General features: G+C 42.1%; 1 protein-coding gene across 2 annotated transcripts in view; it reads right to left on the bottom strand.

The window, feature by feature from the left end:
* Positions 1-24,806, bottom strand: part of pibf1 (progesterone immunomodulatory binding factor 1) — a 72,529-nt gene that overhangs the window by 23,274 nt on the left and 24,449 nt on the right. For both annotated transcript variants that reach the window (XM_042080810.1, XM_042080811.1), the window contains exons 10-11: positions 19,202-19,367; positions 10,404-10,554 (exon numbers count right to left, since the gene is read on the bottom strand). In XM_042080810.1, coding sequence (XP_041936744.1) covers positions 10,404-10,554; positions 19,202-19,367 — 317 coding nt within the window. The remainder of the gene's footprint in view (positions 1-10,403; positions 10,555-19,201; positions 19,368-24,806) is intronic.

Genomic DNA, 24,806 nt, shown 5'->3' with positions numbered 1-24,806 from the left:
TTATGGAGGAATTGTTTTGGGGAAGCAGTTGCACTATATCCCACTTTTGCTGCCTTTAAGCCACTCAAATCCATAGCCTAGATGAGCATTGTGCATATGTTACAACTTGACGTGATGGTGAAGCTAAATGCCCAAGAAACGTCGTCATACAGTAAAAGTTGTAGGACTACTAAATGCAAAAACTTAATGACAGCTTGTTCGTGGTGGTGTAGTGCTGCCTAATTAAGATGGGATAGGCAAGGGTTATCTTATATTCGGCTATTACGTGTGGCACCTTTATTGGGCTTTTAGCCTCTTTTAATTTATTTGATGAGGAACCGATAAAGACTGAGCAGCAGAAAAGTCATAGTCGATACATAAATAGTTTATTATTATAATTAGGCTATTGATAGCCTACTATTACTTTACTACTATTACTGTTATTATTATTATTATTATTCGGATGAGGCAAAGGAATGTAAATCTGAGTCTGAAATGTTGGCTACAAACAGTCTATACTGCTGTAACTGCACTGCTGCTATTATTAATTGTTAACTTCCGGGAACTATTTGAGGCTTCCATTAGCTGCCATTGTTGGAAAAAAATCGCAACTCTACCTTTATATGGCTCTGGTATAGCCTATCTGAACTATGCAAGATAGCTTCTAGGCTTCTTGGTGCAGCCGTGGCCTACTGGTTAGGGCTTTGGACTTTTAACCGAAGGGTTGCCGGTTCAATCCCCGACCAGTAGGGAAAATGTGGGCAGGGGAAGTGGTTGAGCACTCCTCTCCCATGCCGTGTCATGCAGAGACCAAATTTCCCTCACAGGATCAAAAGAGTACTTATACCACATAACATTGACAAGCCCAGTAAATACACACTTTCTCTCCTGCCAAATTTGAACACTCCTCTAGAGTCTCTCCACAGGGCTATTTGCTCACTGAAACTGAACGGTACATCTTCTATGCGAGGAGGACCCAACTCTCATTTAATTACATTTATTATGCCCGCCGCTAGCGAAGCGGTCATATAGGGATTGTCAAAGTTTTTTTTTTTATTCCCCGTCATCTACTTCCCGAATTTTTGGTCAACGATACCCGGGACACCGAAACACCGGGGCACATGAAATTTGGTGGGTATGTTAGCCTGGGTGTTCCCATGCTGACTTGCGCGCGATTTGATTCACGCTGCTAAGGCAGCCTGGAGACCATGGAGCAAATTTTCGCCTGAGATAGGGGACCAATCACAGAACAAGGGGGAAAGCAAGACGATGATGAGCTATGCACAGACACATTTGATAGACATCCGTGGCACCCAATAAACGAATCTGGGCATTTTTTTCAAATACGAGAAACTTAACGTTTCCCAGACCACGTCTCATTGAGAAGTGGTGGCGCTAGCCAGGCTATGGGTATGTAGCCCCACTAGACTTTTACGGAAAAATTTTGTTTGGTCCCCGGGGGCCACTCCCCCCCCGCGCTGGGCCCCCTGGAACCCAAAAAATGCAGTTTTTCCTAAATAACTACCTGAACCGTGGCACTGAGGATGAAGAATTTTTTTGATGGTATGTTGGTCTCAAGGGCCCACATCAACCTAGCCCATAATCACTCATTTGTGATTTGCACCCACCCGGTAAAAAATGAAAATGCAATATCATTCTGCTTTAATCGCCCCTATCTTCAGTTAAAATGTTCAGAACTGCACCGAATTTTATGTGTATGATTAACCTGGCATTCTCTGGGGTTATGCCAAGTTTCGTAGATTTCATCAATGGGGGGTTCTAAGAAAATGTATGTGTACATTTAGTACACAGGCTGGTAAGGAAAGCTGACTCTGTAGTGGGAGCTGAACTGGAGAGCATCACTTCACTATCTGACAAAAGGACCCTGAACAAACTAATCAACATCTTGGACAATGAGTGTCACCCACTCCACAGTACTATTGTTAAGCAGAAGAGCCTGATCAGCTGGAGACTTCGCTCACTGCCTTGCACAACAGACAGACTTAGAAAGTCATTTGTCCCCAGGGCCATTGAACTGTTCAATGCTTCACTTAAGGGAAGAGGAGAGATAGACTTCTCTGCATAGTCTGTCTGCCTCTTCACCCCCTCCATGTTTGGATACTGTCTGTCCACTAGCCACTTTTACCACTGTCTTTCTGCCTCACTGTTTGCGTGCTATATTAGCACATTAGCACATATGCATAACCCCTCCCTCCATGCCACAGCCGAACTGTGGCCACACTTATACCTTTTCTTAAAATAGTTAAATATATAGATATATAGACTTTACTTTATTTCTGCATTGTTGGACTTACTCATTTGCACTATCACCATGACCACTATCACCATTGCACTATCACCATGACACTCATTCACACAGAGCACCTTACCTTACCTTACCTTACTATGCACAGAGAATCACAGGCTCAGTCCCTGCCTCAGTCATTGCAAGCGCCTCTGATTGATTAATCACCACTATGTGGATACTGTTTTTTGAATTGATTTAGATTAAGTGTTAGTTAGTATAATTTGTATTTTAGTATATTTAGCATATTCTTTATCTTCTACTGTCCTTGTTGCTTAGTTGTGTTTTTATATTATATACTTTAATTACTCTTTCTGCTGTTAAAGAATGTGTTTGTGTTGTCTGTATGCTGCTGAGACCTTGAATTTCCCCTGGGGATCAATAAAGTATCTATCTATCTATCTATCTATCTATCTATCTATCTATCTATCTATCTATCTATCTATCTATCTATCTAGTGACTGTACACTCATTGGCCTGTAGATGGCAGTGCACACATACACACACGCACACACACACACACACACAAGCACGCACATACAGTGCTGCTACTGGAAGAAACTGGAATCCATGCATTTCCACTGAATTATTTTTGGAATCTGATCCCTTATCATGCCTGTTCATTCTTACTCATCGCTCGACTTATCGTGACTAAATTCAAGATGGCTGCAAACGCTAAACTTCGTGAAGATACTGTCTGTATAAATCGTCTTGTAAGTAAACTACCAGTGCTTTTTCAAAGTTCTCAATGTCTCGTTTTAAATGTCAGGGCCCTCGGAATTCTACCAATGAAGTGTGGAGATACATTGAGCCTCGTAAATGGTGTAAAACAGTGATTTATTTGCATGGCTAGCCCGATGCCGAAGCACCACCATTGAAAAAGCTGTTGGTAGCATCGGCTAACTAGCGCCAGATTTTGGAGTGCAGGGGACAAGCCGAGATGGGCTATGAGACATACGTTCACACTCGGTATCATGTTTCAACACACTTTAGGTCAATATCACACCGGAATTCTCCTTTAAGTCAAGCAATATAACCATACAAATGTTTCAAAATGAGTAATTTCGGCTTTGTCTGAACTGGCCATTGTAGGCTACGTAAAAAATAAACAAGTAGGCCTATCCCCTATTGGCAAATGTTTGTTTTCCACATTTCACTTCACCATGCACCTTCGACAATGAATAGCTCATTACACTTATGTTACTGTTGAACGTAGGCCTAACTGGCATCATTACAAACATTATTCTGTGTCCTAAAAACTGGCATTTTATGGCATTGTGTCATGTAAGGTCATTGCAAAATCTAGAGAAATGTGTGAGGTGGTCAGCGGGGGACAATTGAGACACACATTGGATTGTGTTATTACTTGAACGTTCCACACTATCCACAGCTGTGGTATCGGGGGCAGGAGGATTACTGTTAGCGCAGGCTTTATATAAAATTCTTCAACAGAAGGCCTGCCTCGAATGCAGGCTTGCCCAAAATAAAGGCCTGTGGTTTGCGCAGCCTACAGTAAGTAGGTTAAATAACAGACCCGCTACAATGTGCGGTATGATGATTTTTTACGAGCAAGATGTTTTTGGTGCCCTACGCGCACTGCATGTTCTTAAATAACAATGATCATCAGTAGCCTAATATTCGACCATTATTTTGTGTAAATGGGCTATGCATTGGGTTAGACACCAGGGGCCATATTCACAAAGCCTTTTATCTTACCACTAGGAGTAGGCTACTCCTAAATAGCAATAAAATATTTTAACTAGGTTTCTCTTATTAAGTTATTCACAAAGCCTTTCAGACCTACTCTTAGTAAGGAAAAATGACAACTCCTGAACAGATTCTGGAGCTGAGCGCTCTAGAATCTTTGACTAAGAGTGAGTGAGTCTTCGTTGCTATGGATGACGTTATTACTCATGCACGAGCTTGACTGAAGTGACCACCTTGATTGGCTGATGATTGTAACGCGGGAATGATTCCAAACACCTCCCTTACGATGAGTGGCAGGTGACAGGTCTGAGAATGCGTGCGCTACACAAGGACGGAAGATGATAAATAACTGAATAAAAAGGCCTAGCCTAAATGAATCAAGAGTAAGGCAAAACAAATAGCCAAGTAGCCTAATGAAACATACGGATTGATGTAGTATCTTTGTAACATTAGATAGATAGATAGATAGATAGATACTTTATTGATCCTCAAGGGGAAATTCAAGAATGATTAAATGTAAATTCATTATTAAATGAATCTGTTACTATGCCTACGTTTGCAAAAGAGAACATTTTAATTTGATTCACAATAATGTTACATTTAATTTACAAAATGTTGACAATGAGTAGCCTAGTTTTGGTTGTTGTTGGTGGCGTTATTGCATGTTAGTTATGTCTACAATGCAAAATTGCGCCCTCACGTATGAAAGCTTCTGTAGCCGCGTAGGATTTCAAAACATGGCGAAAAGCCACAAAACCGGTTTGTGAATAGGTCTGTGAGTTAGGAGTCCTCTCGACTTCTTTTAAGCTGTCAAAGAGGTGTGATTTGTTGGGGGACAGGGCTGGATTAACTGGGCACAAATGTCTGATGGCCCCTCCCCTGCCCCCCAGCCAACGTGAATCGGGCGGTCAGTTAATAGGCCTATATCGTGAAGATTTTTCTTGCCATCTAAGGCACGAACGCATCTGTGAGGCCAAGCCTCACCAAGTAGCCCGTTTGTTTACAACTAACATTGCATTTAATTAAACTGCTTATAGGCTATGCCGAAATATATTTCAACATTTTGAATATTAGTGTCGGGTGAATTAGGAAATGTTCTCAAAGTAGCCTTATGGCTGAAAGGTGCTTGGGACCCCCCCCCCAATCAAGCAATATAACCATACAAACGCGCGGCCGGCCTGCACTCATTGTTTCAAAATTAGTAATTTCGTCGGAACTGAAGAGCTGTGGACGGCACGCCAATGAAAATAAATTAACGCAATGAAAATAAATTAACCCCCCCCCCCCCCCGCAACGCAACACAACACAGACCCCGCTTCTCTCGCGTCAGTCACTGAAATGAACGCAACACAGAACCCGCTTCTCTCACGGCAGTCACTGACAGTAGCCTAGAATAAATGTATGGGGAAAAACACTTCCCCATGACAAAGACATCGTAAAACACTGAAAGTTAATATTTTGTCACTAGCAACATACATCTGTCCTTTGTCGAAAGCAGTTGCATGTATAGCTCTGAACAAAACCGTTCAAGAGTTATTTAAGGGGGACGAATGAAACATCCTACAGCTTAAATTATGTAAACTTCCCACGACTTCAATATTTCGTAACATATCATGAATGGTACTTCAAGTACGTGTTATTTTATATAGATTGCTGCTGGGCTATATGTTCGTGTCTGTTAACAACTCATTGCCGTCCTTGCGGTTGCATCCATCCGCCCTTCTATGAAATGAAAAAGACGTAGGCTACCTGCAAGCTGGCCTATGATTTCATTGCTGAGTTTGCGGCAAAAAGCAAGATGTTTTTCTGAGTCAGGATATGGTGAGTCAATTTATTTGTATGACCTTCATTTATTTGTCCAATAGTAGCCTACAGACCAGTGTCCATAGTGCACAATGTATCAATAGTTTGAATGTCATGTGTGTTTCAACTCATTGACAAATAGCGTTCAGCATGATTCATGCCCAATTAATTCCCCCTGTTAAAGTGTTCGCCTTTGTATTTTGGTTTCATGATAGCCTATGATAAACGGCTTATGGCCAAATATGTGACTCAGCTAATGTTATAGGCTATAAAATACAAATATAAACCCGGAAAAAGTTGACAGGTAGGTTGTTTCGGTCCCGGTGATTATTTATGAAATTGTGCAAACGACAGCCTTTTCAAGGCATTTTAAGGAAGGAGTGGTAGCATGCAAGCTCCCAAATTGACCCAGTAGCCTACAGAAGGCATTAATAAATTGAAGGGTAGGGTCATGACTCATGCGTTTTTTCATAATCACTTTGGAGGGTCATATAAAAATTTCTTGCTGGCGAGGGAGGGTCACGTCTTTTTGGACTAATGCTCCCAAAACTCCTCCGGTAGCCCCTTAAATAAATAACGAACAGTCCCTAATGAAGTAAACTTGTGACCATCAAAAATCGTTTATCGCCTGTAACTCCGTGATAACAGGACGTAACAGGAAGGCATTTGGCTGAGCAAGGGAGGTTAATATGCTCTATATTTTGTCCAAATGATGTCTGTCTATCATCGTTGCACTCGGAGAAAACCAGAATGTTTAATTTGTCCTGCGTTTCTTCTACGGCTGCAAACGGGATTCACTCGCAGTTAACCAAATATTTCTTTATTAGGGCAGGGCAGGCATATTTCTGGCTATTAAATTATTTCTAAACCTGTCTGCTAAAGTCTGTAGTGAAGTCTGTGTAGGGTTTTCCAGGCTCCATTTCTTTTTACGAGACACCCTGCTCACTTGAGACATCTGCCGGTTGTTGCCCACTGTACTATCGGTATCGGCAATAAGAACGGCCGATACATAATTACAAATTCAGTAGGATTAAAGGAAAACCAAATATTCATCATCATCATGGCTGCATTTCCAGTATTGGCGATACGTAGTCGTTTGTCCATTAGATGGCGCATCGTTGCAGTGAGACGTTTTGTTGGAAGTTAATCTAAAGTGGGTTGGAAAAACAATGGACGCTTCCTACAAGGACTGTAGTTTACCGCAGAGAACGTCTAATATGGATAGGACGATTTTCACATGAAATGTAATTCCCATTTGTTCTTGAAGCCGAAATAAATCTGAGAATGTTTATCGGACATGCTTGGTTTTTACTGCAGGTACGTTAATCTTATAATATCAATAAGGACCTAGGTACAATAATGTTACCGTTAGCATTGGTTGAGTGATGGAGGACAATTTGATTGCATTTGTAGAAAACTATAAATGCGGTTATACCAAGCAAATTAATAGCAGCACTGTAATTGTATCTTTCGACTGTCATCTCATTCTGGCCTACTAACAAGCTAAGTAAATTGGCCAGACAGTTCCCTAACGCGATGGTTTTCTAATGGAAAATATACCTGAAAGATAACCTGTCTATGATGCAAACACCGGGCTGGGACATTTCTGCTTGCTAAATAGGTTTTTCTCTGCTGTTCATTTGGTCACAGTCCTTGGTGGCCCTGTCAGTGCTTTGTAAAGTGTTGCATTAAGACCACAAAAAGCCTCAAAAAGCATCTGAGCTAACGTTTATTCCCAAACACCCACTAGGCTACTTCAATACTCTATTTTCAAAATTAACGCACCCGTGATGATCTACATCTAAACCAAATATTTTAGAGCGCACTTTGAGAGATGTATCCAAGGCAGGGCAGTACACATAATCGTATTTGTTGCACATGCTACAAAAATCATTCAGTGCAATGGATGATTTACCAACGTTACACCGGTCCGATACAGTTTTGCCTATGGCTATACATGCGTGAGACTGAGACGCCTGTTTATTTGTTTTAAGTGCGTGCAGGGTGTGAGAGGGGAATCAAAGTGCTTTGATTCAAGCTTGGTAGTTGTAGTCTGTGAGCACGTGTGTGTATCCAAACAATGACACCTTCATTATGGCTTTCATTATGGCTGCTTTAGCAACAAACCTTAAGCTACTGTGCAGTGGGTCCGATTAGAAGTGGCTACTTCATTCGCGCTTTCCGTGATTCAACTTTTCGCCACGATGTGGCAGCTTAAGTCCGCTTGATACTGTAAGGCGTAAGCCATTGGTTTCCAAAGGAGATTTTATTTGTGTCGCCAGCATAGCCTATTGACAATTTATGTTGTAAATAGGCCTACCTTATAGCCTACCTGTAGCTTAGGGAAGCTAACAGCATTCTATTAGGATCTAGTTTGTTAACAGTCACGGTTTTGTCATAACTCCCTGATGCATTTTTGCATTTAGAATAGCCAGAGCGTGGATATCTCAATCGGAAAATTAAACAATATCGGGCGCCTACCATGGACTAGGCTGGGTGAACCCAGCCTGATCTGCCGGCAATTTATTTTTTGATTTCTTAAAAGATTGAGCTTGGTCTGGTGAAAGCCAGACTAGCCATGGACCTCAGTTACACAATGCAAGGGAACATGAATCATCCTATATTTGCACAAACAATAACGGACAACAGCTCTTCAACTTAAAATGGCCCGTTAAAATGTGTATGAACAGTCTAGCGACGTATTTCATGAAGGCCCATTTGGACATGTCAGTTATTTGCACCACTGGTTAGATGTAAAACAGCATTTCGTTTCAGACTACTGTTACTTAATTTGTGCATTGACAATAAAGTATCACATGAACTAAAGATGACTAAAATCTTATGTAGAAGAAGAAACATTCACAAAAAATCCATCCATCCAAAAATTACCTTTCTTTTTGATAGCTGTTGAAAACTGCATGGAACTGACAGAGATGTTTTTGTTTATTAATAAATAAATAAATACAAATATAACATTATGCTGATACCTTCTGCTTTTCCCAAATACAATTGTAGAATTCTGGGGTATTCTCACTGTATTCTGATGTGTTCATATGTTACATCTGTGTGTAGTATACAACAGGGAGAGGTCCATATTATTGTACATAAGTATAAGTATATATACTTTTTTGATTCCGTGAGGGAAATTTGGTCTCTGCATTTAACCCAATCAGTGAATTAGTGAAACATAAACAGCACACAGTGAACACACAGTGAGGTGAAGCACACACTAATCCCGGCGCAGTGAGCTGCCTGCTACAATGGCGGCGCTCGGGGAGCAGTGAGAGGTTAGGTGCCTTGCTCAAGGGCACTTCAGCCGCAGCCCACTGGTCGGGGCTCGAACCGGCAACCCTCTGGTTACAAGTCCAGAGTGCTAACCAGTGGGCCACGGCTGCCCCATAACTGTGCCTTAGCCTGTGTACCAGCAGGAAGGTCATACAGGCCAATGTTTAGGAACATCCGGGGAACATCAGTGATAACATGGGCCGAGGGAGACAGCATGTCTGCCTATTCGGGCTAGTATCTCCATCTGGCCAGGGCCGGGTTGTGTACACTGGTTGGCACATGCCACGTTGGCATGATTGACGTTTGTATGTTTTAGTATAACAGGCTTTGTCTTAGGTTTTGACTCGGAGACGGATCAAGGAAGCGACCCCCGAGGAGCATCTTCTGTCCGAAGGCTCAGCAGCCACTTCTAATAACAACCACAACTTTTAGACTGCACAGTTTTACTGTTCGAGACTGTGTTCTGTTATTCATTGTTGTACCATCTACAATAAATCATCATCTAATCGCCGATCCTGATCCCGTCGTCAAGCTTTATTGACCATCTTCAATACAGACATTAGAACTAAAACACAACAACCAGAGAATCTAACACAATGTAGCCTACAGGTGTAAGTGACCTTTCATCAATCCAGTTGCAATGGATGAACTGTGATGAACTGCCCTACTTGTGATTGTTTAGAGATTTTAAAGGTTTTATAACAATGCTACAACTTTTTTGGCTATTCTACAATCTATTCACCTTTGCAGCGCCAGTAGCCTACTTTCTGTGCAGCCGCACACACACACAAAGGCATGCCAAACAAGCATACACAAAAGTTTCAAGAGTGGGGGATGGAGTAAAAGATGGAGACAAATTGATTAGTGTGATTTATTTTTGTGGAACGGATGTACAGGACTGAGCAGCGGTCATATTTTGTACCGCTATGCGGTACATCTAGTTTTCAAGGGCTTTTGAGATCTGGAGTTATTACTTTACAGTACAATTAATTATTATTAGCCGCTCATATAGTCATCATTGCAAATATAGACTTGGGGTGCGACTTGGAGTGCGACTTGGAGTGCGACTTGGAGTGCGACTTGGAGTGCGACTTGGAGTGCGACTTGGAGTGCTACATTCTTAATACTAGGGAAGCTGCAAGTCAGGGCCTGCGACCGCACAGCCTAGATTGCTGAAGTGCTCCGAACAAATGAACTTAGAAACAATATATTTAAGCTTACGATATTCAGACTGGCCCAAAAACGTTAGCGGTGTGTGTGTGTGTGTGTGTGTGTGTGTGTGTGTGTGTGTGTGTGTGTGTGTGTGTGTGTGTGTGTGTTTTACTCTCTGCTGCCTGCATGGTGACGTCGTCCAGCTCTTGCTCCAGTCTCTCGTAGGTCTCCAGTCTGACCTGCTGCTCAGTGGTCAGAGACTGAAGCTCCACCACACGCTTCTCCGACGACGACTGCAGCTCATAGAACTCTTTAGTCAACACCTGGGAGAGGGAGAAGGAGAGAGAGAAGGAGAGAGAGAAGGAGAGGGAGAGAGAGAGAAGAGGAGGAGGTAGAGCAAAAGGGAGAGAGAGAGAGAGAGAGAGAGAGAGAGAGAGAAAGAGAAAGACAGAGAGAGGGTTATGAAGAAAGTTCCAGAAACTGGTCAGTGGGCAGTGGGTTCCTAGATCCCGCACTCTAGCACCCCGAGATACATTCCTGCTGGATTACCACACAAAACAGGTTTTTCGGAACTATGGAGGCGTACACGAACCATGTGACCACGTGTCACAACTCTCACCCCCTATGGCCTGCTTAAATCAGGCTTCTAAAGAAACATGAGCATGTCATCATCCTAACTTCAACACCTACGAGGTGGAGCAACACAACGATTTAGGCAAAGAGTCTTTCAAAATGTACATTTCAAAATGTCTTTGACCAGCTTTCCAGACATGTGTCCAATACTGGTATTGCCCATGCTAAGGAGCATTGAGTCCATCATCAAAAATACAGGTGGGCCATGTGAAGTATATAAATAAATACAGGTGGGCCATGTGAAGTAAATAAATAAATACAGGTGGGCCATGTGAAGTAAATAAATAAATACAGGTGGGCCATGTGAAGTAAATCAATAAATACAGGTGGGCCATGTGAAGTAAATCAATAAATACAGGTGGGCCATGTGAAGTAAATAAATAAATACAGGTGGGCCATGTGAAGTATATCAATAAATACAGATTTGAATCTCGGTAATGAAAGGTGTACAGTAGACACACACACACACACACAGATATACACACACACACACACACACACACACACACACACACACACACACACACACACAAGAGTGCATCATCCGCCTTGACATATGCAAATTAATCTGTCCCTATGTTCCAATAAGCAAAAAAAACATTCCTGGTAAATTTTGAAGTAAATTGGATAATATTTAGGTGGAAAGTAGTTTGTTGGTGCGCACATCCAAGGCAGGTGCTGGACAAAAAGTGCTAGGCTATCAAAAGGAAAAAGGTGGATTGTCCGCACACTTGCTCCCATCAGGAATTTTTATTGACTAATTCACCCGTGTGTAACGTTACGAGCTTATAGTCTGATGAAGAGCGTATAAGCTCGTAACGTTACACCCGGGTGAATAAGTCAATAAAAATTCCTGATGGGAGCAAGTGTGTGGACAATCCACCTTTTTTCCTTATAATATTTAGGTGGCCCACCATTAACCGAATGTTCGAAATTGTTGCCAAATTCAGGAAATCACCTCGCAATATGGGGGACTATAAGGGGTATATTTCACATTATTTCACCATTATCAATTTGTTAGCCAGTAGTTATTTGAATTATAACTGTATTAAGGGCATAAAGCACACAGCTCAGTGGATAAACATTGGGTTTCTTTATGTTGTCATACATATTTTGGTGATTTTTCTCAGAAAACCTTTTTTTTCCCTATTTTGAATGTTATTTAATGAAAAACACCTTAATGTGTATTGTAACACTTGCTATGGTGTTATAAAAATCTCATAATTCCAAATCAGATATAGGCTACATGCGTGGGACTATTTTGTTTAGTGTAGAGTAGTAGTTGTATCACACAGGATTACATGAACTTTCTTGCAACATGGCTTCTAGTGGAAAGTGTATTAGTAATGCCAATCCACAGTCTTCAAAATGTGCTCTGTCTACAAGACAATCGTCTTGGATATTTGGTTTGGGCAGTGGCCTTGTTCAGGATGACTCGATTATCACTGGATCCCGTCTTCCAAACTGTCGCCAAGTTCTCAGTTGCTTCATGTGGTATCTTTCGGATGGTTCAGAAAGCGGAACAAAGTGGGAATCAGCAAATATCGTACTGTCCCAGGTGTCCAGCTTTTATAAAAAGGCCAACATTCCTTTGATATCAGAAAGGAAAGCCTGTGAAAAAAATATCAAACTTTTAAGTATATATAAGTATAGGCTATGTACTCTTTTGATCCCGTGAGAGAAATTTGGTCTCTGCATTTATCCCAATCCGTGAATTAGTGAAACACACTCGGCACACAGTGAATACACAGTGAGGTGAAGCACACACTAATCCCGACGCTGAGAGCTGCCTGCTACAGCAAGCGCTCGTGGAGCAGTGAGGGGTTAGGTGCCTTGCTCAAGGGCACTTCAGCCGTGGATGTGGGCATGGGAGAGCAGTGTTCAACCACTTCCCATGCCCACATTTTTCCTACTGGTTGGGGATCGAACCGGCAACCCTTCGGTTACAAGCCCGAAGCCCTAACCAGTAGGCCACGGCTGCCCCCAAATGGCATGAAGGGCATTGATTTGCATGAAAATGCCAAACTCCAAGCGATTCCACTGAAACGACGGATGACCAGACCATCTACACTGGAGAAACTTCAGAAGATGGAGAAAAAACTTGACAAGACTTTTGCTCTGTGGCCACAGAACGCTGAAAGCTTGGTGAAGAACAAGGAGGACTTGTTATTTCTGGAGTCCATGAAAAATGACCGCCAGGCCTCATTTGGTTCATTTGATAAGACATTAGCTGACCACATATATATTGTTTTCCAGCCTTAAAATTTGGTACTGGCAAAACCCATGACAGCAAGCTTTTATTGATTACGTTTACTTTTATGTTGTTTATTGAAAATGCCTGGCAAAGGCAATTTTTATTGCATCTTCCCCGAAAATGTACACTACTGCCACATCTCAGGAAGTAATAAAGATAGACACACAACTCACACCAAATGATGTGAAAAGTCCATATTTATATTTAACTTCCATTGACATTATAGGGCTAGACCCATTTTTTTGGCGTTATTTAAGAAAAAATGATATTTTCAGCCTAGCTTTATGGACGTCTTTAGTTGGAAACTTCAGAGGATTGGTGGGCCACCTAAACATCAATAGAATTCAATACAATTTCTCATGGAAGTTTATTTCCATGAGAACTGGAGTGCATCGCTTCAATATCTGACAAAAGGACCCTGAACAAACTGATCAACATCTTGGACAATGAGTGTCACCCACTCCACAGCACTATTGTTAAGTAGAAGAGCCTGATCAGCTGGAGACTTCGCTCACTGCCTTGCACAACAGACAGACTGAGGAAGTAATTTGTCCCCAGGGCCATATTCATTTGTCATTTGTCCCCAGGACTTTATTCTTGCACTGTTGCACTGCTCATTTGCACTATCACCATTGCACTATCACCATGACACTCACTCACACAGAGCACCATACCGAACTATGCACAGAGAATCACAGGCTCAGTGAGGCCCTGCCTCAGTCATTGCAAGCGCCTCTTGATTGATTAATCACCACTATGTGGATACTGCTTTTAGAATTGATTTAGATTAAGTGTTAGTTAGTATAATTTGTATTTTAGTATATTTAGTACAACCCCAAAACAGAAAAAGTTGGGACATTGTGTAAAATGCGAATAAAAACAGAATGTCATAATATACAAGTCTCGTAAACCTATATTTAGCAGCAAAAAGGACATAGACAACATATCAAATGTTGAAAATGAAAATTTGGACTATTTCATGGAAAGTATATGTTAATTTTGTATTTGATGCCAGCAACATGTTTCAAATAAAGTTGTGATGGGAGCATGTTTACCACTGTGCTGCTTCACCTCTTCATTTAACACAGTTCTGTAAATGTTTAGGAACTGAGGAGACCAGTTTTGAGAATGAAATGTTTTCCCATTACTCCCCGATATAGGATTTCAGTTGCTTAACAGTATGGGGTATTCTTAGTCATGCTTTTCATTCCATTATGCACCTAATTTGATAAATCTGGACTGCAGACAGACTCTTCCTCTATGGAGAAATACTATTTAAATATGTGCAGAATTCATTTTGGCATTGTTTTCCTGAAATATTCAAGGTCGTCCCTGAAAAAAGACATTTCCTGGATGGCAGTATATGTTGCTCAAAACCTGTATACATCATTCAGAATTGATTGTGTTTTGCCAAATGTGCAAGATGCCCGTGCTGTAGGCATTAATGCTCCTCCACACCGTCATAAATGTTGGGTTTCGAACTGAGCACTAAAATAAGTGGGATAGGTTGGATACTTAGATAGGCCCTCTCCTCTTTAGCCCAGATGAGTCTATGATTTCCAAAAAGAATGGCAAACTTTTATTGGTATAACCACAGGACCTTTTTCCATGTTACCTATTTCCGGTTCCGGCGCCGTCAGGTGTGGCAGCCTACTCAGCAGCTCTGTGTCTTAGTGTTTGTTTCTACGTCTTAGGCTTCAAACCCAACACACTGACGCCTTTTTTGTGATCTCTGGCGACTTCAATCACATAACACTGGATTCCACACTCACAAATTTTTACCAGTATGTTGACTGCCCTACAAGGAAAAACAGGACAATAGACCTCATGTATGCAAACATGAGGGATGCATACAGTGCAAACCCCCTCCCCCCACTGGGAAAGTCAGACCACAACCTCATTCATCTCCAGCCAATGTACAAGCCCAAAGTACAGAGGCTACCAGTTCTCACACGCACCTTCAGGAAGTGGACACCCGAAGTGGATGAGGCTCTGAGAGACTGCTTCGAGTGTACTGACTGGAGTGTGTTACAGAATGGAGAGGACTTGGAGGAGGTCACACAGTGCACAACTGACTACCTGAACTTCTGCATGGACATTGTTGTTCCCACCAGAACTGTGCGCTGCTTTCCCAACAACAAGCCTTGGATAACCAGCAATGTCAAGACCCTTCTCAACAGGAAAAAGATGGCGTTCAGAGAGGGGGACATGGCAGAGCTGAGGCGCGTGCAAGGGGAACTCAAATTCAAGCTGAAGGAAGCTAAGGAGGATTACAGAAAGAAGGTGGAACAGAAGCTGCAGGAAAACAACTTGAAGGAGACATGGGACTGCATGAAGGTTATCACTGGCCTGAAGAAGAACAGCAGCTCTGTGGAGGGGGACCTGGACAGGGCAAACCAGTTGAACCACTTCTACAACAGGTTTGACTGCCCTGCTCCAGCTCCAATGGCGGTGGTCTGTCCACCATCCATGGAGCGATTGGTCTTAGGCATGCTCAGACCCCAGGTACGCCATGCACTAGACCCGTTACAGTTTGCTTACCAGGAGAAAGTGGGCGTGGACGATGCCATCACTTATCTTCTACACAGGACACATTCCCACCTGGACAAGGGGAAAAGTGCTGTGAGAATCATGTTCTTTGATTTCTCAAGTGCTTTTAACACCATCCAGCCCCTCAGATTGGGAGACAAGCTCTTGCAGATGGGTGTGGACGCTCACCTGGTAACCTGGATTACAGATTACCTGACCGAGCGACCACAGTTCGTCAGACTGAAGAACTGTCTCTCTGACACTGTGATCTGCAGCACCGGAGCGCCACAGGGAACTGTGCTCTCTCCAGTCCTGTTCACCCTGTACACATCTGACTTCTGCTACAACACCGAGTCATGCCACATGCAGAAGTTTTCTGATGATACTGCAATTGTGGGGTGTATCAGGAACGGGCAGGAGAAGGAGTACAGGAGCCTGGTGGAGGACTTTGTGCAATGGTGCAAACTCAATCATCTTCAACTTAACACTTCAAAGACCAAGGAGATGGTGGTGGATTTCCGCAGGTCTAAGCCCACTCTACTACCAGTCCACATTGATGGGGTCAATGTGGAGGTGGTTAGCACCTACAAGTATCTGGGTCTCCACCTGGACAATAAACTGGACTGGTCAGCCAACACTGACGCACTCTACAAGAAAGGGCAGAGCAGGCTGTACTTCCTGAGGAGGCTGCGGTCCTTCAATGTGTGCAGTAAGCTCCTCAGGATGTTCTACCAGTCTGTTGTTGCCAGCGTCCTCTTCTATGCAGTGGTATGCTGGGGAGGAAGCACAGGGAAGAAGGATGTGGGGCGAATTGACAGGCTGGTAAGGAAAGCTGGCTCTGTAGTTGGAGCTGAACTGGAGTGCATCACTTCACTATCTGACAAAAGGACCCCGAACAAACTGATCAACATCTTGGACAATGAGTGTCACCCACTCCACAGCACTATTGTTAAGCAGAAGAGCCTGATCAGCTGGAGACTTCGCTCACTGCCTTGCACAACTGACAGACTGAGAAAGTAATTTGTCCCCAGGGCCATTGAACTGTTCAATGCCTCGCTTAAGGGAAGAGGAGAGATATACTTCTCTGCATAGTCTGTCTGCCTCTTCACCCCCTCCAGGTTTGGTACTGTCTGTCCACTAGCCACTTGTACCACTGTCTTTATGCCTCACTGTTTGCGCGCTATATTAGCACATCAGCACACATGCATAACCCCCGCCCCCCTCCATGCCACAGCCGAACTGTGGCCACACTTATGCATTTTCTTAAATAGTTAAATATATAGATATATAGACTTTACTTTACTTTATTTCTGCATTGTTGCACTGTTGACTTACTCATTTGCACACCACCATCACCATGACCACTATCACCATTGCACTACCACCATGACACTCATTCACACAGAGTACCTTAGAGCACCTTACCATACCTTACTATGCACAGAGAATCACAGGCTCAGTCCCTGCCTCAGTCATTGCAAGCGCCTCTGATTTATTAATCACCACTATGTGGATACTGTTTTTAGAATTGATTTAGATTAAGTGTTAGTATAATTTGTATTTTTGTAATTTGTATTTTAGTATATTTTTATATATTGTATTAAGTGTTAGTATAATTTGAATTTTAGTATATTTAGCATCTTTATCTTCTACTGTCCTTACTGCTTAGTTGTGTTTTTATATTATATACTTTAATTAGTCTTTCTGCTGTTAAAGAATGTGTTTGTGTTTTATGTATGCTGCTGCTGAGACCTTGAATTTCCCCTGGGGATCAATAAAGTATCTATCTATCTATCTATCTATCTATCTATCTATCTATCTATCTATCTATCTATCTATCTATCTATCTATCTACCTCAGTCCATTTTAAACAAGCTCAGGCCCAGATAAGAGTGTGGTATTTTCTGTATCATGTCTCAATACAATTTTAGCTGTTACATTTTGGCTGCAGTTTTTGAATTGAGTATCAAACTGGGCACATAGACAATGGTTATCAGAGGTTTTCCTGAGCCCATACAATGACAGGTCTGGTGACAGGTCGGGTGTTGATGCAATGCCATCTGAGGTCCAAAAGACCACGGCCATCCAATTTGTTTTTCAGCTATTTCCCCCGTTTGCAAAGATTTCTCTGGATTCTCTGAAAGTTTTAATAATATTATGTCCTGTAGATGATGAACTTCCTAAATACGTCCTAATTTCATGTTAAGAAGCATTAAAATGACATTGTTTCATCATTTGTGCACACAGGTCTACACAGAGTGATAAATATCCCTACATCTTTACTTCTAAGAGACCCTGCTTCTCTGAGATGCTCTTTTTCATACCCAATCGTGTTGCCAGTTACCCTAATTAGTTGTGAAACATTCCTCCTTTTGTTTTCTTCATCATTACACAACATTTTCAGCATTTTGTTACCCCGTCCCAACTTTTTTTGAAACATGTTGCTGGTATCAAATTCAAAATTAACATATAATTTTCATGAAATAGTCAAATTTGTTATTTTCAACATTTGATATGATATCTGTGTCCTTTTTGCAACTAAATATGAATCTAAGAGATTTGCAGATTATTACATTCTGTTTTTATTCACATTTTACACAACGTCCCAACTTTTTCTGTTTTGGGGTTGTATATTCTTTATCTTCTACTGTCCTTATTGCTTAGTTGTGTTTTTTTATTATATACTTTTAATTACTTTTTCTGCTGTTAGTGAATGTGTGTGTGTTGTCTGTATGCTACTGAGACCTTGAATTTCCCCTGGGGATCAATAAAGTATCTATCTATCTATCTATCTATCTATCTATCTATCTATCTATCTATCTATCTATCTATCTATCTATCTATCTATCTATCTATTTGGTTAATGGAACAAAATTATTCTAAGGACAGATTGATTTTCAAATATTTTTCTAAAAGTGAGGTGGATGATGCACCCTAGGGTGTGTGCACACGCCACTTTTCTAAGGTATGTTGGTGTGCACAGAAAAAAAAGAAACATGAGCAAGCATGTCACGTCATCTTCAACACCAAATTTCAAAATGTCTTTGAAAAATACCACAGCTCCTTTCCAAACATGTGTGCAACATCTGTATTTATTTCCCATGAACAGGAGTCCATCATGAAAAATACAGATGGTCCATATGAAGTATGTGAATGAACGAATTAATGAATGAATGAATAATTGCAGAGATTTGAATCCTGGTAATGAAAGATGTACAGACAGATTTTAGACTGTGTTTTTAAAATGGCAAACCTAAATGGATCGTTAGTTGTTAGTTTGTACATTTACATAACAACCAATACTCCACTGGTGATTGGTCAACATACACTAATGCAACTACTGGTGAGGTAATAAGGTAGACTATACTACTACAATAAATAATACTGTACTGATACTATAAGTGAGCATGCCAGTGAGTGAGTGAGCGAGCGAGTGGCTGAATGAGTGAGTGAGTAAATTAATGAGTGAGAGAGTGAGAATTAGTGTGTGAATGAGTATCAGTGGTTGAGTGAGAGAGCGAGCGTATGTGCGTGTGTGTGTGGGGGGCACCTGCCTCCAGTTTCTTCTGGTGTTTCTCACACTCGATCTGACACAGGCTGAGGGAGCGTGCCGTCTCCTCCTGCACCATCTGAGCGCGCTCCAACTCAAAAGTCTTCAGCTTCAGCTGGTTCAGCAGCTCCGACCCACGACTGTCCGACCCCACCTGCAGCTGACGCAGCCTGGGGAGGGGAAGATAGAGAGAGAGAATGATTTTGGAGGAGAACGGAGGGGAAGATAGAGAGAAAGATTTTGGAGGAGAACGGAGGGGAAGATAGAGAGAGAATGATTTTGGAGGAGAACGGAGGGGAAGATAGAGAGAGAGAATGATTTTGGAGGAGAGGCAGACAGGAAGACACGACCGCCTGGAAGGGAAGAATGAAGGCTACAGAGAAGAGAGAAGTTAGAAAGAGAGAGATGGATAGACAGATGAACAGAGACAGATGGAGAGAAAGAGAGAGATGGAGAGAATGAAAGATGGAGAGAAAGAGAAATGGAGAGGAGGAGAGAGGTGGGAAAGAAAAAGAGAGGATGGAGAAGAGTGAAAGGGAGCGAAAGTGAAAGAAGGAGAGGAAGAGAAGTGGCCAGTAAGGGAGAGTCAGTGAGAGAGGGATAGAGAGACACAGAGAGAGAGAGATAGAGAGACACAGAGAGAGAGATAGACACAAGGAGGAAGGGATAGAGAGACACAGAGAGAGAGAGATAGAGAGACACAAGGAGGAAGGGATAGAGAGACACAGAGAGAGAGATAGAGAGACACAAGGAGGAAGGGATAGAGAGACACAGAGAGAGATAGAGAGAGGTAGGAGGGGATAGAGACACAGAGAGAGAGAGATAGAGAGACACAAGGAGGAAGGGATAGAGAGACGGAGAGAGGGATAGAGAGAGGTAGGAGGGGATAGAGAGACACAGAGAGAGAGATAGAGACACAAGGAGGAAGGGATAGAGAGACACAGAGAGAGATAGAGAGACACAAGGAGGAAGGGATAGAGAGACACAGAGAGAGAGATAGAGAGACACAAGGAGGGAGATATAGAGAGAGAGAGGGATAGAGAGAGGTAGGAGGGGATAGAGACACAGAGAGAGATAGAGAGACACAGGGAGGAAGGGATAGAGAGACGGAGAGAGGGATAGAAAGACACAAGAAGAAAGGGGTAGAGAGAGATGGGGAGGGAGGGATAGGGAGATGGGGATAAAGATACTGTAGAGAGAGACAGGAAGAGAGGGATAGAGAGAGACAGGGAGGGAGGGATGGAGAGAGATGGGAAAAGAGGGAGAGAATGGGAGAGAGAGAGGAGAGAGAGGAAAGGAGAGAGAAATAGAGTGGGAGATAGAGAAAGAAGGAAGGTGAGAGAGAGGAAGAGGGAGAGAGAGACAATCAGACAGACCTGGAAATCGAGAGGGCAGGCTATGTCTACAATGCCAAGAGGGAGTGATAGAAGACGAGGTACACTTCCTCACTGAATGCAATAACTATGCCTCGGTAAGGACAAACTTATTTTACCAAATGTATCAAATTGTTCCCCAATTCCCTGTGCTAGCTAATGAAGCAAAGCTCCCTTATTTGTTGGGAGTGCATAACAGTTGCGCAATAATAGCAGCACCATTCCTGGCAGTGAGTCCTCCTCTTTCTTTCTAGCATTCCTAGTATAGTATACATACTCTTTTGATCCCTATATAAGTATAAGTATGAGTATGTATACTCTTTTGATCCCTATATAAGTATGAGTATGAGTATGTATACTCTTTTGATCCCTATATAAGTATGAGTATATATACTCTTTTGATCCCTATATAAGTATAAGTATATATACTCTTTTGATCCCTATATAAGTATGAGTATGAGTATGTATACTCTTTTGATCCCTATATAAGTATGAGTATGTATACTCTTTTGATCCCTATATAAGTATGAGTATACATACTCTTTTGATCCCTATATAAGTATAAGTATGAGTATGTATACTCTTTTGATCCCTATATAAGTATGAGTATATATACTCTTTTGATCCCTATTTGATCCCTATATAAGTATGAGTATGTATACTCTTTTGATCCCTATATAAGTATGAGTATGTATACTCTTTTGATCCCTATATAAGTATGAGTATGTATACTCTTTTGATCCCTATATAAGTATGAGTATATATACTCTTTTGATCCCTATATAAGTATGAGTATGTATACTCTTTTGATCCCTATATAAGTATGAGTATATATACTCATGCTCATTTGAATTTGAGAGAGGGAGAGAGAGGAAAAGAGAGAGAAAGAGAGGGAGAGGAAGAGAGTGGGAGAGAGAGGAAGAGAGTGGGAGAGAGAGAGAGAAAGTGGGAGATAGAGAGAACCCTAAAACCTGTTCATACCTGCACCTCCTCACTCATACCTGCACCTCCTCATTCATACCTGCACCTCCTCACTCATACCTGCACCTCCTCACTCATACCTGCACCTCCTCACTCATACCTGCACCTCCTCACTCTAAAACCCACTCATACCTGCACCTCCTCACTCATACCTGCACCTCCTCACTCATCCCTGCATCTCCTGATTCTAAAACCCTAAAACCTGTTAATCCCTCCACCTCCTCATTCTAAAACCCACTCTGCCCTCTGGCTGGATGAGAGTGAAAAAATGAGGCTCGGCCTTCGGGTTGACGCAAGCACCTGAGGGCAAGGTTTGCCCTCACCTGACAGGTAACCCCATGACGCCACCGCCGCCAATCAGGCGCCAGGAAAAGCCCCACGGCCGATGGAGAACGGAAGTAGAACCGAGAACTGAGAACTATAAAATGACTGTTGTAATGAATATTATAAAATGGATGTTGAAATTCTAAAAGTGAAGAGGCAAGGAACAAGCGCACACATGCAGTTTGGAAAAAGACCATCTGAAATCATTAGAGAAAAACTGGCACCAAAGAGCTGCACTCGTATGAACTAAGATGAACTATGAGCAATATTGTTTGCGATTTCGTTCCTGCGCCACGAGCCATTAATCGATCATTAGTTGACACGGTTATATGCAAATCAGTTGCATTCTCAGTGTTTGCTTTCGCTACCAACAGTGTGCGTGCGTGTGTATAGAAACAACATCCAGCAACACAATTAAGTGTGGGAACTGCTCTGTCCTCAGCACCTCTGCTAATACAGCACGATTAGCATAGAGTTGTGATGGTTGGCATAGACTTCCTAACCTCAGGAACCTGGAATCCTGTTGGGTAGGTCTATTATATTACGGTGTGTGTGTATGTTTGGGGGGGGTGTGCATGTGTGTGCGTTTGTGAGACAGAAGTTTTGAATGTGTGTGTGTGTGTGTGTGTGTGTGTGTGTGTGTGTGTGTGTGTGTGTGTTTATATCTGTGTTGGAGCCTGCTTGAGACGGGTTTGTGATGTCCTGACTGCAGATTTGCAAACCACAGCATACACAGAGCACATTCTCAAGACAAAATTCTCCGAGGACAATGAACTAACCCAAACTAATGAAAGTATAGTGCTGTAACTGAGGTCTTAATAGACCAGCTCTAGTAACTCTGGACTAAGCAAGTGTAATGTATGTCCTCAAACATAGAGGTACACTTGGCCAGCTCTTAGTAACTCTGGACTAAGGAAGTGTAATGTACAGTATGTCCTCAAACATAGAGGTACGCTTGGCCAGCTCTGCAGTTGAGTAGAGAGGTTCTGGAGAGGTTCAGCTCTGCAGTTCAATAGAGAGGTTCTGGAGATGTTCAGCTCTGCAGTTCAATAGAGAGGTTCTGGAGATGTTCAGCTCTGCAGTTCAGTAGAGAGGTTCTGGAGATGTTCAGCTCTGCAGTTCAGTAGAGAGGTTCTGGAGATGTTCAGCTCTGCAGTTCAATAGAGAGGTTCTGGAGATGTTCAGCTCTGCAGTTCAGTAGAGAGGTTCTGGAGAGGTTCTGGAGATGTTCAGCTCTGCAGTTCAATAGAGAGGTTCTGGAGAGGTTCTGGAGATGTTCAGCTCTGCAGTTCAATAGAGAGGTTCTGGAGATGTTCAGCTCTGCAGTTCAATAGAGAGGTTCTGGGTTTGTGAGGAATTCTTGGGATGTTGATCTCCGAAATGTTCCTGTTTTGTGTCCCCCTCCAAAAATAGGCATGGGTATGTCAGTGTGTGTGTGTGTGTGTGGGGGGGGGGGGGGGGGGTGGACGAGGGGGGTGCAACAGTGGCCTGCTTAGTGATGGGGGGTGGGGGCTTGCAGCAGCATCTGTCTGTAAGCGTGTGTGTGTGTGTGTGTGTGTGTGTGTGTGAGTAGTTCTCTCCAGCAGCAGTGCAGAGTGCTTTTAGAGTAGGAGTAATGTGAGGTATGCATAACAACTGTTCTCCCCAGATCAGCAGGCATGACAGCCGCATGCCGCCAGTGTGTGTGTGTGGGGGGGGGGGGGGGGGGGGTCGACGGCTGGCATCATGGGCGATGGGCAAGTAAGGTCGCAGAACCCGGGGGCCGTGTGTATGAGTGACACTGTTTTTTGGGTTTATCATTTTTGACAGACTTCAGAGCAGTACAATAGTGTCTTGTTTCATCTATGCCATTCCTGTGATTTGTCGAGTGGAATTTGGCAAGTAATAAAAGGCTTATCATAATAATAACATTTTAGTTCAAATGAATGTCAAACAAATAATTGACATTAATGACTGATTGTCATTTATTTTTTCTGCTTCTTTTTTTATTACATTATATTTTTCTTATATTATGTTTGTAGATCTACATTATATCAACGACAAATGCGAAGAATATTCTTAAGAGGGCTTTTGTTATCATGCTGTATCATCTGCATCATCATTTCATGTCTTTGTACTTGTACTCTGCACAATGACAATAAAGTTGAATCTAATCTAATCTAATCTGATCTAATCTAATGTGATGCTCACATTTACAGTACCCTCCAGAATTATTGGCACCTTGGGTAAAGTTGACTCAAAACAGGTTTTAAAAAAATTCTCTTTCGAAGATTCATTGTACTCTCACAATGAAAACAATGAGGAAAAATCCACCCTTGAAGGGAAGCACATTTATTCTGAGAAAAAGGAAAATCTTATAAAGAAATACATATTTTTAACGAAAACACATTCCTCACAATTATTGGCACCCCTAGAAAAATCTTTTATACAAAACCTAACAGAAGCATTTTCCCATCTAATTTGAACTTATTTAAGTTAATCAGAGTGTCTGTGAACTTTCAGAAATAGTTCATGACTTTCTTTTTCACTAAGGTATGGAAATAAAGTGACACAGAGGCTAAATCCTCATCATTTTTCAACATAAAAAAAGAGAATACACTAAATTTAAATAAAAAGAAAGTTGTGTTGACATTTGTAAGTCAGCAAATGTCTATACAAACTAGGTACTTTGTTGAAAATGCCTATATTTACAATTAAAACAATGATGAAATGGTTCTAATCAACTGGAAATGTGACAAACATGCTTGGACAAAGACCCAAGGTTATCGTGCCCCCACGTACAGTATGGAGGATGGCAAACAATTCAATAAGGACCACTATTGGAAAGTTACAGACAAAGGTGACATCTTGGGGTCACCAAGCCCCCCAAAAAATCTTCAAAAGTGACCTCATTGCTAATAGCTTATTTAGAGGGCATGCTAGGTAACAGCC

Source organism: Alosa sapidissima, chromosome 23 (assembly GCF_018492685.1).
Source record: "Alosa sapidissima isolate fAloSap1 chromosome 23, fAloSap1.pri, whole genome shotgun sequence".
Classification (NCBI taxonomy): Eukaryota; Metazoa; Chordata; class Actinopteri; order Clupeiformes; family Clupeidae; genus Alosa; species Alosa sapidissima.
The sequence above is the reverse complement of the archived record's forward strand: the minus strand, read 5'-3'. Positions and strand labels throughout refer to the sequence as shown.